Genomic DNA, 14,037 nt, shown 5'->3' with positions numbered 1-14,037 from the left:
TGGCATTGGGAATCCCTGATTTTCCTTGACTTGAACTGTAACTACACATTCCTCTGCACATCCCTCTTCCTTTTCAGTTTCTGGCTGGCAATAAACCTTCTCTGGCTGTTTTTTTTCATCTTTTGTTCTTGTTGCAATGCCTAATTTTAGATTTTAATGTCTTTGAAATTTGGGTCTGAGAAGTCACTGATAAATTTGTGATGATTTTTATACACATGGAATGTAATCAATCTTATTTTCATTTCAGATGGGTGATCTACAATGACCTTAGAGTCTGTGCCTCAGAACGACCTCCCAAAGACCTGGGCTACATTTATTTTTACCACAGGATACCAAGTTAGGCCTCAAATCTGTTACCTGGCTTTAAGAAGCCATAAGCCTTTTTAACCTGCCCAAAAAAGCTTACAATAAAAAAGAAAATCTAAAACCAACAAAAGACCCCTAGCCCTTGGACTGACAAAAAGCAAAGGAAAACATAGGATATTTATAGTTTATTTAAAAGCAGTCATTTGATGTCTCCTTAAGTGTTAGAGGGAAAATTTCTATTAGGTGATGTATAATATGTTGTTTTAAATTTATACACCTAAAAAGATACCTTAAGACCATGCAGATTACTGGTGGAGTTTGCAGCTAGTGTATGGAGAAAACAGAAGTTCCGGAGTTGAACAAAAATAGCCCAGTTCAAGCCAGCTCCTGCCTGTTCTGTCCATGCATCCACTGAAGGCCACAAAGTAATAGTTGTTTCTTTGGTAACTGGGAGCCGGTGTTTTCAACCAGAGTCCAGACCACTTAGAGAAATCATACTGCATATAAAGTGGGAGGGAGGGGGTATGTGAGTGTTCCTTAAAGCAGAATGTCTTATTTGGGGGATCATTTTGGGTAAAGTGAGAAAAGTCAACTAAAGTTATCTCTCGGAATTAAATTCTATAGTATTTTTGGTCTGGCTTTTTGATGCATAAACCTAGGCAACTAATGGAGATGGAAGCAATCTCCCATAAGTGCCCTCACATTTTCTGCCAAAGGGAAATAGTAGATTTTATTTTTGCAAACGTAGGTTTCTTCATCTTCTCTTAAATGTTTTGCGTGCTCTTCCAACAGATTCAGGATTACAGATGGCTAAAAGAAGCAGACTTTCTGACTATAAAAGTAAATGCATACTCTCAGGAAAGGCAAGGCTATTTTTAAAATATCATTTTCTTGTGAAGGAGGTAAAGAAGGGGTTAATGTCCCATTATATTTATTTCAGGGAAATCTGCATATAGACACTCACATTCTCCCTGAAATCAACTCACTGACAAAGTACTCACAGTGCAGTACTGCTTTCTGCCAAAGATTGCTTAAGTAGTTGTTTCATCCATGAGTGGGGAAAACTGCTTGCTAAAATTGCTGATGTATTGATTTGCCCCTCTCTCCTTCCTCCCTTTAAGAAAAACTGCAAACCCTAACAACCCCAAAACCAACAACAAAACCCAAACAACAAAAATACCCCACCTTGAAATGATGTTTCAGCTTTTGTAAAACTTGCAAACATGCCAATAATCTGATCTCTTCAACAGATACCTTCTAAAACGGGTTTTATATCTCTGGCAGGGATGAAGGGGTGGGTAGGTAGGGGCTGGCCTTTCCAGTCTGTGGTTTCTTGTTTGGTTTGTTGATTTTTTTTGGTGTTATTTCAGTTTGTGTCACAGGCAAGAATATATATGTGGGGTTTAAAATTGTATTTGAAAACACTAATTCTAGAAAAAATAAAATGGTGAGTGCAAAACCTTTCACAATCCGAAAAAGTCCCCAAAGCTTCATGGTGTTGGCCATTGCTTAGAGACTATTGCTGGAGTTGCCTCATATAATCTTACTGAGACTTCAAAATAACTTGGAACAGTAAAAAAAAAAAAAAAAAAAAAAAAATCCTCCTTACAGAGCACAAGAGAGGCAGGGAGATGTAATTGCATTTTCTCTGCGGTCAGTGCCTGCAAGTTTAATAGCAAAATTCAGGCAGCTACACACCACAGAAAAGAACCCCAATTCAAAATCTGGTTGTGAGTAGGGCATTTTATTTTTACCAGTGTTTGAGGAAAAAATAGTTTTCGCTCTGGTCATATAGCCTCATGCAGAGCCAAAAAACACTGTTGATTTTTTTTTAAATTGGGTTTTGATCTTAAAAGAGTATGAGAGAAATTCTAGTGCAGTAATTCTGTAGAGTGTAAATGGTGCCTAATTGCTGGGAAAGCTTCCTGTGCTTGGTGCTGTTATTGACACAAAAGAACAGCATCCTAGCACATTAGTAAGTGGCTTCTGTGAGATTCAGCTGCCTTGTAATTATTGAGCCACCAGTTCTGGACAAAATAAAAGCTGCCAGTAATTTTTTTCCTTCTTCCAAGATTTGAGTATTTCACCAGAAAATGCCAGATTTGAAAATGGGATCAGCGGAAAAGTGAAAGAACAAAACTTCCATCTATCAATGTTTGTTGCTTTTTCATTCTGGCAGCAGAAAAAGCACAGAAGCCTTTCCTTTTTTCTTCTTCTTCTTTTTTTCTTTAAATTGTTTTGAATGTCTAATTATATTCCAAGGAAATTCAATACAATAGCTTCCCTCTTGCCTCATGAACTTAAAGGGCTATTTTTAATCTAACAAGATCTGGTGGCCACTACCTTTTTATTTAGAAACCTGGGCTAAATAAAGGCCAACAGAGTAGTTCCCATGTTCATTTTTAAACTAGAAACATGGCTGGTCTCGTAGGGTTAAGGATGGAGCTTGAACTCTTGCAAAACCATTTGTCTGGTACATCCTGAAACTGGAATGGCTGTGGGACTGATTGATCTCAGTTAATAGGAGGCACACTTAGCAAGCTGGCAGGTGATAAACTGGAAGAGGTAAATGAAAGGGGAGAGAGAGCCTGGCTGTGCCAAGTGAGCTGTAGCAGCTTGGCTTCTGAAATTCTTTTCAGTTCATCACTGTTGTGTACTGCCTGACTAAACTACCAATCAGGTCAGAAGCGCAGGGAGCAGTTAGGGGAAAGGCTTATGGATCTTCTAAAATTTAGCACTTGGAAATATGTTAGAAGTTCTTCCATCTGTTTAAGGAATTATTTTATTGCCTCCCAAAGTAGCAGCTTCCCTCCTTTTTCAAATGGCCAGTTAAGTCATCTCACTTTTCTGATGGGGTATGTGTGAAGAACATTATGAATCTGGAGAAGCAGGATGTAAACTCCTGACTCTTCACCCTAATGTGGGGGAGTTTGTTTTGTTCTGTTGGTTTTTTTTTAAACCAGCATGCAGAAGCCACACTCAAACAGACTGTGCTGAATAAATGACTAATTTATCAGACTTTGCCTGCTAAAATTTTATGCGCTTAATTGTGCTGGGCCAGGGCTCGGTGCACAGCCTAGGCAGTGGCTGATGGGGAAGCTCCATGTGTCTGGGTACTGGAAGAGTTGTTGGAGGGTGAGAGCTGCTTGACAAAAAAGTAGGGGGGGGGGGGGGGGGGGCGGAAATCACTGAAACTGTTTGAAGCAATCTAACCTGAGAATTATGGCAATCCAAGACTTGGCAGTGGATAGTGCTCTTATTTCTCAGACTAATTTTTACTCTTTTACTATGATACATTTAGATTAGGACAGTGGAAGGAAGAAAAACTCAACAACTTTTCCTTGTTTTCCTTTTCTCCTCTCATTCCTAGCAGTGTGCTGTATCCAGTAGATCCCTCATTCTGAGTCACAGTCTCCAGTCTTCAAAACACATTAGATGCAAACTCCTATTTACTCTTCCTAGCTAAAATATAATTAGGATAAAAATTTGATTTATTCAGTGCTGTGGTTTAAAAACAAGGCTAGATGCTTTTGGTCTGGACTACTGTCACTTGTAATTCTGCTGGGTTCAGTGGCATTACTTCTGACTGACTTTGGTGTAACCAAAACCAGCATCAGTCCAGGTTTTTTTTTGATTCAGGCAGCATCCACTGGGTCATAGTGCACATTCTGAATACACGTGCAACCAGAGCTCGTTAGATTGTTTCAGAAGCATCTCCAATTCATTCCTTTTGTTCTCCATCCTGGCAGAAGCCATTTTTAATCATCTTTGCTGTTTTCAGGCATTGAAAGACTATGCAAAATATGTAACTGGACATAACTTTTTATTCTTTTTCTCATCACCCTTCCTACCTTAATGGCTGAAATCAGTTTCTGATTTCTATTCACTCTTCAGTGGTTTGACTGTTGTATCCTGGAAGTGTCTGTACTGGTTTGCACCAATCACGGTTGTTTGTGTAAAGCACTGTTAATGTTTTGGAGAGTATTTGTCTGAGATGAGAAAGGTTGTGAATGATATCCTTGCAACTGTTTTAAATTAAAAAGAAATATTCTCACATTTTGTGACTGTGTGGATTCTTGCTTCTTTCTTTCCTGTCTGAAGTGAAGAGGAATAGACTGAGTACATTTTGGTGCTGGGTCTTTTCCTACTCTTTGTGGTCATGTTTGGTGTTTTCCTTCAAAAAGCTGCGTAGGGAACAAAGAAGTTTATCAGAGTCTTGATTTCTTGTGACACTTCTATGGATTGAAAAATTCCCAAGCCCTGAGTAGATATAAAACATAGAAAAATCAGAAAATTAGGACTTAAATTGAGACTGACTTTTTTTTTTTAATTTATTTTAAGCCAGTTGACATTATTTGAACAAAAGAGTTGGCAACGTTCATGTGGAAGTGTGGTGTCATTTCACCCCCAAATTCCTGTTTTATCTTGCTCTGTAATTGCTCATATTCATTTAGAAATTTCACTTGCTGTTCATAAAGAAGTCTTTTTTCTTCATGTGTAAGTGCTTTACATAGCAGTGTGACCATTGGGCCTCTGGGAGATTCAAGAACAGGCTGAAAGAGAAGACTGAGGGATGGCAACCCTGTCATCTTTTTATAGGTATCATGGGACTGGGAACAGGAGAAGTAAGAGGTAAGTAAGCCTCTGGGCTGTAAGTGACATTTCCTGACGTGGAAGTAGAGGACATACGAAGTGTTGAATGATCAGAGAGGTAAAGATGGTTCACCTCCTGAAGTCCAAATTTATTGATCTGTTTTGGTTTCTTTTCTATCACAGATGTCCTTTGTGACCATGGCAAGTCTGTGTTCATGCCACTTGTAGCAACTGGAAGAGGTGGGAGAATGTGGCTCCTTCCGCAAGCTGAAGGGCTGTGTTCAGATTTCATGCAAGAATTTCCTGTATAGGATTTGTAGCAGCTGACTTGTGTGGACTGCTTGTGGAAGGCAGGGTTAGATACCTGAGAAGTTAACACACCCCTGGGCTCTGTTCCCCCTCACTAAAATGGGAAGTAACACTGCTCTGTCCCTCAGGTGTGCTACAAGCTTAACACCAAAGAGAGAGGCGCTGTGGTGAAAGACAAATGCCATAAAAATATTGAAGAGAGAGTGCATGGCTGGCAGCTGGTGTGGAGTAGGTGGTTATATTTTCAGACTTCTTTACTAGTATCCTTCCCAGTGATTTTTTTGAGCAGGTTTGTACGAAGGATTGGGCACTAATGCTTTTTTCCCAACCACTGTGGCTTCAGGACTGCAGTGCTGTGTTCCTGGTCTTGTTTGCTGCAGAGCACATAACTAATGGGCATTCCTGCTGTTGCTGTGTTGGTACATTTGAGCAGCAAGAACAAAACCAACCTTTACATCTGGCAAAACACACTGGTGTCAAGAGCACACATTACTTGCATCGTAAGCGTCAGCATGTTTTTAGTTTCTGTTCCCTTTTCTTTAGTGGGAGGTTCTGGTTAAAGCCATAGGCAGACAGTTGGCTTTTCTGACAGAGCTTTCCTGCTACAGGGCAAACTGTGGCTGTATCTTCGGTTGGTTTTTTTCTGGAGCAACCCACATATCCATTGAGAGTGTCAGCCTTCAGATCCATGCCAACCTTGTTCTGCTTTGTCGATAGCCCTCTGCTGTAATTGTCACAGCCCTCTTGCTGGTTGTCATCTTTTCTGTCCATAGCAGTGTACAGGAATTTCATGTTCCTCTCATGCCTGTGCTTATGTTAGTGTCCTATAGCGAAAGCATAATGATAATGTCATTTCTACTCCGCCAGCTCTTTCACCTCATCACATGAAAGCCCAAACTGGAAACACTGATAGCCAGCTCCCACTACGTTTTATGGGAAGTTGCTTGAGTAAGGATCTCAATCACTGAAAGTTAGCTTTGTTTTTCATAAAGATTGTGTTGTAACGTTAGTAATTTTGGTTTACTTTTGAGGTATGCAGTTGCATGATCTTCAGGAAAAATTCTGATCTACTTTTTTCCCTTCATATGCAGTGTATGTGCAAAATCCTTTGGGCCAGACCTCAGCTAGTACAAATTTCAGTTGTAAGTATAATTGATCAACATGTTGAAATAAAAATAAAATATAAAAATATCGCTACCTCAGAGTAACGATGAATTTATGAAAAATGGTAATGACAAAATGTCTTCTGGGCTTGATTTTAAGCAGAGAAGCATGTTCACATCATAAACACTAGGATAGAAGACTTCATTAAAGAAAATCCTTTATTTCAATTGGAGAAGTAGGTCCCTTCTTTCAGTTCAAGTCATTATAGTCAAGACCGTTTTCAGATTGAAAAGAGATTTTGAAATCTTTGAAGCCACAGACAAAGTTTATTTTTAAAACATAGTTAAAAATTGCACAGTTATAAATAATAAATACAATTTAATATGTGAAAAGAACCCAAGGAAGGCATGCTTCCATTACAGTACAAAAATACTACATTAAATGTGGTGCTCTGCAAATAGTCATCTATGACCATAATAAATTGAACACATCCAATATGCACATTGTTCATTCTTCAGGAAATAGATTATTTTAAACAGCAGTGCAAGGAAACATCAAATTAAAGCATCAGTAGAGTACAGGTCTGTGTTTAATATTATACACAGCTGATAATGCACTAAATATACAGAGGCAAAGTTACCTGTAGTAAGAAACTAATCTTTTACTCTGTATGTACTTACACTCGGATTCTCAGTCTGGGTCAATATGAACCTTTGTAACGGAATGTAAACATTCAGGTGTAGGGCTGAGCTCCCACCTCCGCATCCGCTGCCCACCTCACTGCTAAGCCTTGCACCTACACTTAACTGTCAACACAAAAAGTTAAGTGAGCAATGGAAGTCTTGGCAGCAGCAGGGCTCTTCAGATGGCCCAGGCGAAAGTATCTGCCAACCCTATAATTTCTTCTTTCCTGTATGTTGGCTTAAAAATAAAGCCAAAAAACCTGATGCAAAGGTTTTCAGTTTACAGCATATAGAAGAAGCCACACAGAATGCCTCTCAAAACTATATCGTTCTATTTTAGATATGTTATACTCTGATATATAAAATAGATTTATAAATGTTTTGATTTTTCTGAATTTACAATAGATTGTTGATACTAAAAAGGCTATTTAAATTAAAGTTCTCACCAATGTCAATGGCATTCTGTAAATGTGGAAGGGGAAAAAAGATCAAAGCACATTAAGTCTTGACCATGCAAGCTTGCTCAATGGGCTGGCACACGTCCAAGCATTTGTAAAGTTACAGCTTATTTTAGGAAAATTTAGATTCCTTCTTTTTCCCATGCCTAATACCTATTAATGGGCTGAGGCTCTGAAACTTTCTGGATTCTGTGACATGCCTAGGTTTGGTCAAAGTGTCAGTGATATCTTCACGCATGGCACTCCTTTTCTCTGATTTATTTCACCAGTTCAAAACCAGTAGAACTGTAATGAAGGAATCTGATTTCTAGCCTAGATGAGGTTTGAATGGTAGATAATAGTCTACTGCATACCCACCATTTTTTTTTCACAACGTGCAGTGCATTTTGTCTATCACTTTTATCTGTGATTACTTGGTATTTTATAAACATTTATTACATAAACTTACTGTACAGACTGCTAAGCTGACAACGCTGGTGACCAGAAATCACAGGTTTTCAACTGTGCAGGTTGTTCATGCAGTGTAACTGATATGTCTCATTTTGCAGGTGCACGTTTGGGCAAAAGTAATCTACAACCACGTTGTGTTTCACTCCAGTTCTCACCAGCTCCACCAGGCTTTGCCTCTGTGGCTGCCAGTAATTTTATCAGTGTTATGGAGGCCCAAGGGCAATGGATGTTCCTGGGATCATCTGGCTGATCTGTTACTGTTGTCAGGGTCCTCCTTTTTATCTGACAGACAGGTTTAAGTTTTCTAAATTGGCTCATTAGCTCTTCATACTTAAATAAATCAATGTTCTGAGCTTTCAGCTGAGTTGTCCGCAGCTGAAAACAGTGTCTGCAGCACATACGCAGATCCTATGAAGTTTTACATCTGCATATTTCAAACGGGGCAGTCGGACACTGAGCTGCCTTCAGAGTTAGTGGGTAAGTTTGAAAAGCCTGGCTGTGGTAACTAAGTGTAGACTGTTGTTTCACTGGTTCTGGGAATCTTTGTCTCTGGTTTGGTGCTATTTGGTTTAGCCTAGAGAAGAAAATGTAAAAATCCAAACACCCAGCTTCACTGTGAAAGCTGCACACGTTTAGCTTTGTAATTCTTAAGAGGATACTAAAACATGTCTGCAAAAGCTGTTACTACAGATGTCTGTCATTAAACACTCGAAGCAAACATGAAATCCACAACACAAAGTGATTTCTAAGGATGGGATTTAGAAGGGCTCTGTTTGGTCTAACCTGTTCCAAATAACATGAACGACCCAGTTTTGAGTCTGGCAGATGCAAAGTACTTTTAAAATATCCCACAGAAGATACTGATCAGTAGTTTAAAAATACCCTATGTGTGGGCCTTCTGCATGCATTCTGTAAATAGATACGCAAGTCGCATTAGTGCATGCTTTGTGTTAATATTTCAGTGTGGTTATTTGTTACTGTAGTTAGTTGCATGCAATATTATCATATGAGGTTTTGTCATTTGAACCTTCCCCTTGATATTTTTACAAGTGCTGTGATTTACCAGGTCGTAAGAAAATACCATTAGATACAGATATGTATATGCGTTTACCTGAAGATCAAATTGATCCTTCAAACTGTCATAAACCAGTCTATTGCACCAAGGTTTCTAGAGTCATTACAGTTTAAAGAGATCAGCAAGAAATGAGCCTATTGCTTTCATCGCAAAGCCTCACTCCATAAATAACTGCTTTGATTTCGGTGCCGGTTCAGCATGTGCAGTGGTCCTGGAAGCCAGCCCTCAGCCGGTCGCTGAATAACATGCACATGAGCTGATCGTGCAAAGTGCTGAGCACTCCTGTGAAGACTACAGACTTCCAGTGCTCAGCAGCTTGATGGATCAGACTTATAGGTCATAAATATTCATAAAGCTTTGCAGAGGAGACGGACGGTCACAAGCTGGGGTTAGGAAAACATTTTTTAATTGCATGAAATATAAAATAGAAGGAAGAATCAAAAACTTGGAATCAATTACCTGGCAGTGATAAATTACCTCTGGAGAAAGAGGGGAGTTAATGAGAAGAGGAAACGGGGGTGGGAGATGATGATAAACCGCTGCAGCACTCTCATTTGGCATCACCCTATAGATGCTGTACAGTTGTTACCCTGAAATGTCTCCAAGTCTCTTCTCTGCTGAAACTGTTACTCTGCACTTTCTCGCTCAGACCTGAGCAACTCTGTGTGTTGCCTTTCAGTGTATGTGAGCGGTGACCTCACCCACGCAGGCTGTGACACGGCGCACTCCTCTGCGCGCAGGTGATGCCATCGTATGCAATGACTGTTACTTGCCCATCTTCCTTCCTTGCACCCCTGGGCAAGTCGGGGATGGCAGGAGGTTTTGACTTGGTCAAGCTCACAGGGAGCACTGAGAACAGGACTGAGATTTCATGTCTCACTCTCAGTCTCCATCTGCTACTGTTCAGCCGCTGCCTTATTTATCCCAACTCGTGCCTGGTTAGAGGGATAAGTAGTTGAATTTCCTCTTCAGGTTGTTGATACGCTGCAGCCTCCTCACATGCTCTCCTCTTGCTGTTTCAGGCAAATATACATGATTGTGTCTGAATATTTAAAAAAACACCGTAAGGAGGTCAGATCAAAGCTGTCTAATCCTGTCTCCTGTACTGACTTCTGCAGTGTTGGCAGTGGGGGCTAGAGGAGGATAAGGCCCAGGATATTGAAGAAGTCCCCAGAAACACCAAGAGCTGCTGAGCCTGACCTGTACAAGTGAGGTGAGCTCAGTCACTGGCCGCTCTCCCACGCAGACTAGACCAGAACTGGTGTCTAGCGTGAGATGTGCCACTGTCCTTGCAAGTCTGTCTGCTTTAGTCTTTCCCTCACGCAGTGCCTTGGTTGGTGGTACGTGAGTAATTGGCTATCTAAAGCGGGAGAAAACAGTTGGGATAATCTCCAAGACCATGCACATTTTCTTTGGATAGGCTTTGCAGCCTGCGTCCCGTGCAGCAGAATTGCAGTGCTTGTGATGAACCAAGGGCCTGAGTATCCCCTCGGGAGGCAGAGTTCAGCCCCAGTGATTTGTCTCAAGGTTTACACAGACAACTTTCCTCATACACGTCAACACCATGCGATTGGTATCAGGAGATGAATGCAGTTTTGAGCAGTGCATCCCAGGATAAATTAAAGCCTACCTACTTTGTCTGTTCTTTTTTGGGGAGGCTAGGAGTTGCATTAGGGTTTCCTAACAGAATTGCTGTGTTACTCGTCCACACACTAGAGAAGAGGTTTAGTGAACTGCCATCGGTATCAAACGCTCCTTGTCATTCTGACTCTGAGAAGTCAAGCAATTAAGTTTGTTTATTTGAAAGGTACAAAAGTAAAGCTCCTGAACAGCTAATTCCTCTGGATAAGCACTGATTATCCTACACTACAGCACAGAGGATATTCTAGAACTTGTGTGATGGCAGGGCATCAAGCAAAATCTAAGCACATATGCGTTTGCTTTACAGCCTCTTCTCAAAGCTGCCTCCCTTCTCTCTTACCACTTTCCAGATTCAATTGCACTGCACCTTCTGCTCTGCCTTATCAATAAAGAGCTGTCATCACACATCGCTGTCAAAGCAAAAGAGCAAACTGTTGTCAGCAGATATGCATACAGCAGCCCACTTAGCTAAAATGACATCCCCCGTCAGTCCTTGATAACCAATCCTTAGAGAAAGTTGCAGGAATCAGAAATCATTAAATGCTTGATTAGATAAATAGGAATATATGTAAACAGTGAATTAATGAAGCTCTATTAAAAAAATTCCTGTAGCTGTTTCAGCATCTCTATTCTGTGGGAGAGAGTGAGGGGTAAGCCTTCTATTTTTTTTAATGAGAATTGATTATTTTTATTTAAAAACTATAGTCAGTGATTAGATGCAGTGATTACACTGTCTTACATGGAATTTTCCTTTAAGTGGTTACTCAAAATAACAGACAGCTGCAAGAAACTTTAGGTTTGCACTGGTGAAACTGTGCAGTTCCCACAGAGCTTCGTTCTCTGTGATCTGTGCAGTTTGATATATTTTTTTTTCCACCAGCTGATTGGGCTGGATTTTTCTTTCCATGCTGTTTATAGGAAATGTGCTATTTGTCCCACTTTTAACACATTCCAGTAGCTACCCTGCACATTGAATTCCTGACCACAGATGATACCGTAGCCTTCTAATTACACTTTTTGTCTTTCACTATTTAGGAAAAATTATAAAATATCAGCAACTGAAAATTACCTCCTTAAAAATTTCTGTTCCTGTCTTTGATTGACACGTTCACCTTGAGCTAAATGTGTTTTGATGGTAGCCAAATCAATTCATTCCTCACATGGCAGCGTACTGCCCCCAGTACTGGTCCCCATTTATCCAATCAGGGAAAATTAAGATGGTGTGTGTATATATATACACATTTTAAAGCAGCTACAAATACTGATGTTATCTAAGGATTTAGTCTGCTATCATGAAGGTCACTGAGACTTTTGCTACTGCTTGCTGTAACAGGAGGATTAAATCTTATTCTCAATCCTACAAGCATTACATAGACCGAATTTTTTTTCAGGGAAATTTTTCCCTTGAGCATGGTCTGTAGGCATTAACTCCTATAAAGATTTTTCTGTATTTGCAATAAAGATCTGTAGCTTATTACATTCTGAAATGGCATAATTCACATACAATGTATATGTGCATGCACATGCATGTATGTGTGTAGTGTCTGATGGATGCATAATGGAATAATCTTTTGAAACAGATATTGGAGTTTATACTGTATTTGCATTTTTTAAACTTAAGAATATCAAAAACCCTCTCAGCACACTTAAGGAAATTATATTTGGTCCTCAATGCCAACAAGGCTATCCTGTACATTCTGCTGTTAGTAACCAAAATAAGAGCATAGCACTATTTTACAAAAAGAAAGATTAAAGTGCATAAGTACACAGATAGGTGCAGATCCTGCTGTGAGCTCCTTTGAAGCAGGCATACTCTGTCCAAGGTCAGGTACAGCTGGTTTAAACAGCAACAATTCTAGTGCAAATTACTTCTGCTGGCAACGCTTGGCCTTCCTGTACGTACATGGCCTAATCCGATAGACCTCTGTGTACAGTGGTCCTCTTAACATTGCACACAGTTTACAACACTATGAGCCTGCAGAATTGGGCCCAAATTAGTCAGGGTACCTTTGAAAGCAAAAATTGTCTTGACTGCCAACTGAAGTATATTCAAAACAAAATATTTCCATTTTACATGCCTCTATTTTCAGAGCTATGTTAACAATGGACCTTGAGAAGACTTTGCAATAAAGAAACCCGAGGATAGGGAGCCCACATTGTACGGCAAAGTGATGTCAGCACAGTGCAATGAGCTCCTAAGCAGGTTCCTTGGATGCATTGTTTGCCGTTCTAATGTGCAATAATGATTATCTAGATTTGTTCTTAATATGTTTTTCTTTGTATAGCTGTGTATAAATAGAGAGATATAGCTTGCATGGGATGAAGATTCTTCAGAAATGGTTACTTCATCTAGTTCAGGGCTTTGTCAGATTAGCCGCAGCAACTTTCAATTTTTTGAATTTGAATTTACTTAAAATATTTTGTGCTTTTGAACTTTTTCTTTTGGAATAATGTCCGAGAGAATTCCCCTACTGATCTACAGCCGTGATTTTTTGGAAAAATGTGGTAATTTTGAGATGAGTAATAAAAGAGTTCTCTGTTTCCTAATACAATTTAATCAATTTGTGAATACTTTTTATTACGACTCTAGATTAAAAGCTCTTAACAGAATGTCTAGATCACCCACATTGGCAGCTTGAAATAGTTCTGGCTGGTCCATCATAGACAGAGCAATTCGAAGTGCTGCCCAAATATTGCCTGACAGAGCAGGATGGGGAACCTGTTGTTGATTCCTGCTCTTTCTTTGCAAACTGAGAGCGGTGAGAAAATTGCTGACAGCCTCCCTGTAGGGAAGAAGAAAAAAGACAAGCGATATAATTTGCTTAACAGCTAGAGTAAAACTTTCTAGAGTTCTGTGCTAGGCTCAAGTATATTATTTTACAATGTAGTTCATCAGTCTCTTTGTGTTATTCTTGCTTGATTTTCTTTAAACAAGTGGATGTTGCTTGTACTAATGCAGAGCTCAGTCTATTCATACATCAGGGAATATTGTCTTCATTGCTGTATAGTCCTCCTTCATCTTAAATGTCTCAATGATCATTAGGTACTGATCATTAGGACCCTGGAATACCGCTCTTGATTCCTGAAGAATGTACTGAAAGTGGGTTTGATGGCATTAACTACTTGAAGCAGTTTAACTGACGTTTCCCTTCTAAAGACAGGCTCTTACGTTTTCATTTAGAAAAGCTCTTAAGCATAGGACTAAGTTTAAGTGTGAGTACAATTCCACTGATTATAATAAGAGTACTTGCACCTAGACCTAAAAAAATGCTTAAGCAGCTTGCTGAATGAGGGATTTATTTTCTTTTAATAGAAATTCAGTAGTTCTGTTACGCAGAATTGTAGTTATAAGTAAAGTATCATTGCTTTGTTAGTACTTTATGAAAAATAATTACAAAGTTTCACAATAGCTGAAATT

The 14,037-nt window shown here is 39.6% G+C and overlaps 2 protein-coding genes across 5 annotated transcripts in view; one reads left to right on the top strand and one right to left on the bottom strand.

The window, feature by feature from the left end:
• USP13 (ubiquitin specific peptidase 13) overlaps positions 1-4,360 on the top strand; it is a 56,503-nt gene extending 52,143 nt beyond the window's left edge. For both annotated transcript variants that reach the window (XM_040613772.1, XM_040613771.1), the window contains one exon: positions 248-4,360. In XM_040613772.1, coding sequence (XP_040469706.1) covers positions 248-341 — 94 coding nt within the window. In that variant the 3' untranslated portion in view covers positions 342-4,360. The remainder of the gene's footprint in view (positions 1-247) is intronic.
• Positions 4,361-6,618: 2,258 nt separating this feature from the next.
• Positions 6,619-14,037, bottom strand: part of PEX5L (peroxisomal biogenesis factor 5 like) — a 116,955-nt gene continuing 109,536 nt past the window's right edge. For all 3 annotated transcript variants that reach the window (XM_040613783.1, XM_040613782.1, XM_040613784.1), the window contains one exon: positions 6,619-13,402. In XM_040613783.1, the coding sequence (XP_040469717.1) occupies positions 13,198-13,402 (205 nt within the window). In that variant the 3' untranslated portion in view covers positions 6,619-13,197. The remainder of the gene's footprint in view (positions 13,403-14,037) is intronic.

This window comes from Falco naumanni, chromosome 13 (genome assembly GCF_017639655.2).
Source record: "Falco naumanni isolate bFalNau1 chromosome 13, bFalNau1.pat, whole genome shotgun sequence".
Lineage (NCBI taxonomy): Eukaryota > Metazoa > Chordata > Aves > Falconiformes > Falconidae > Falco > Falco naumanni.
This window is presented reverse-complemented; position numbering and strand designations above follow the sequence as displayed.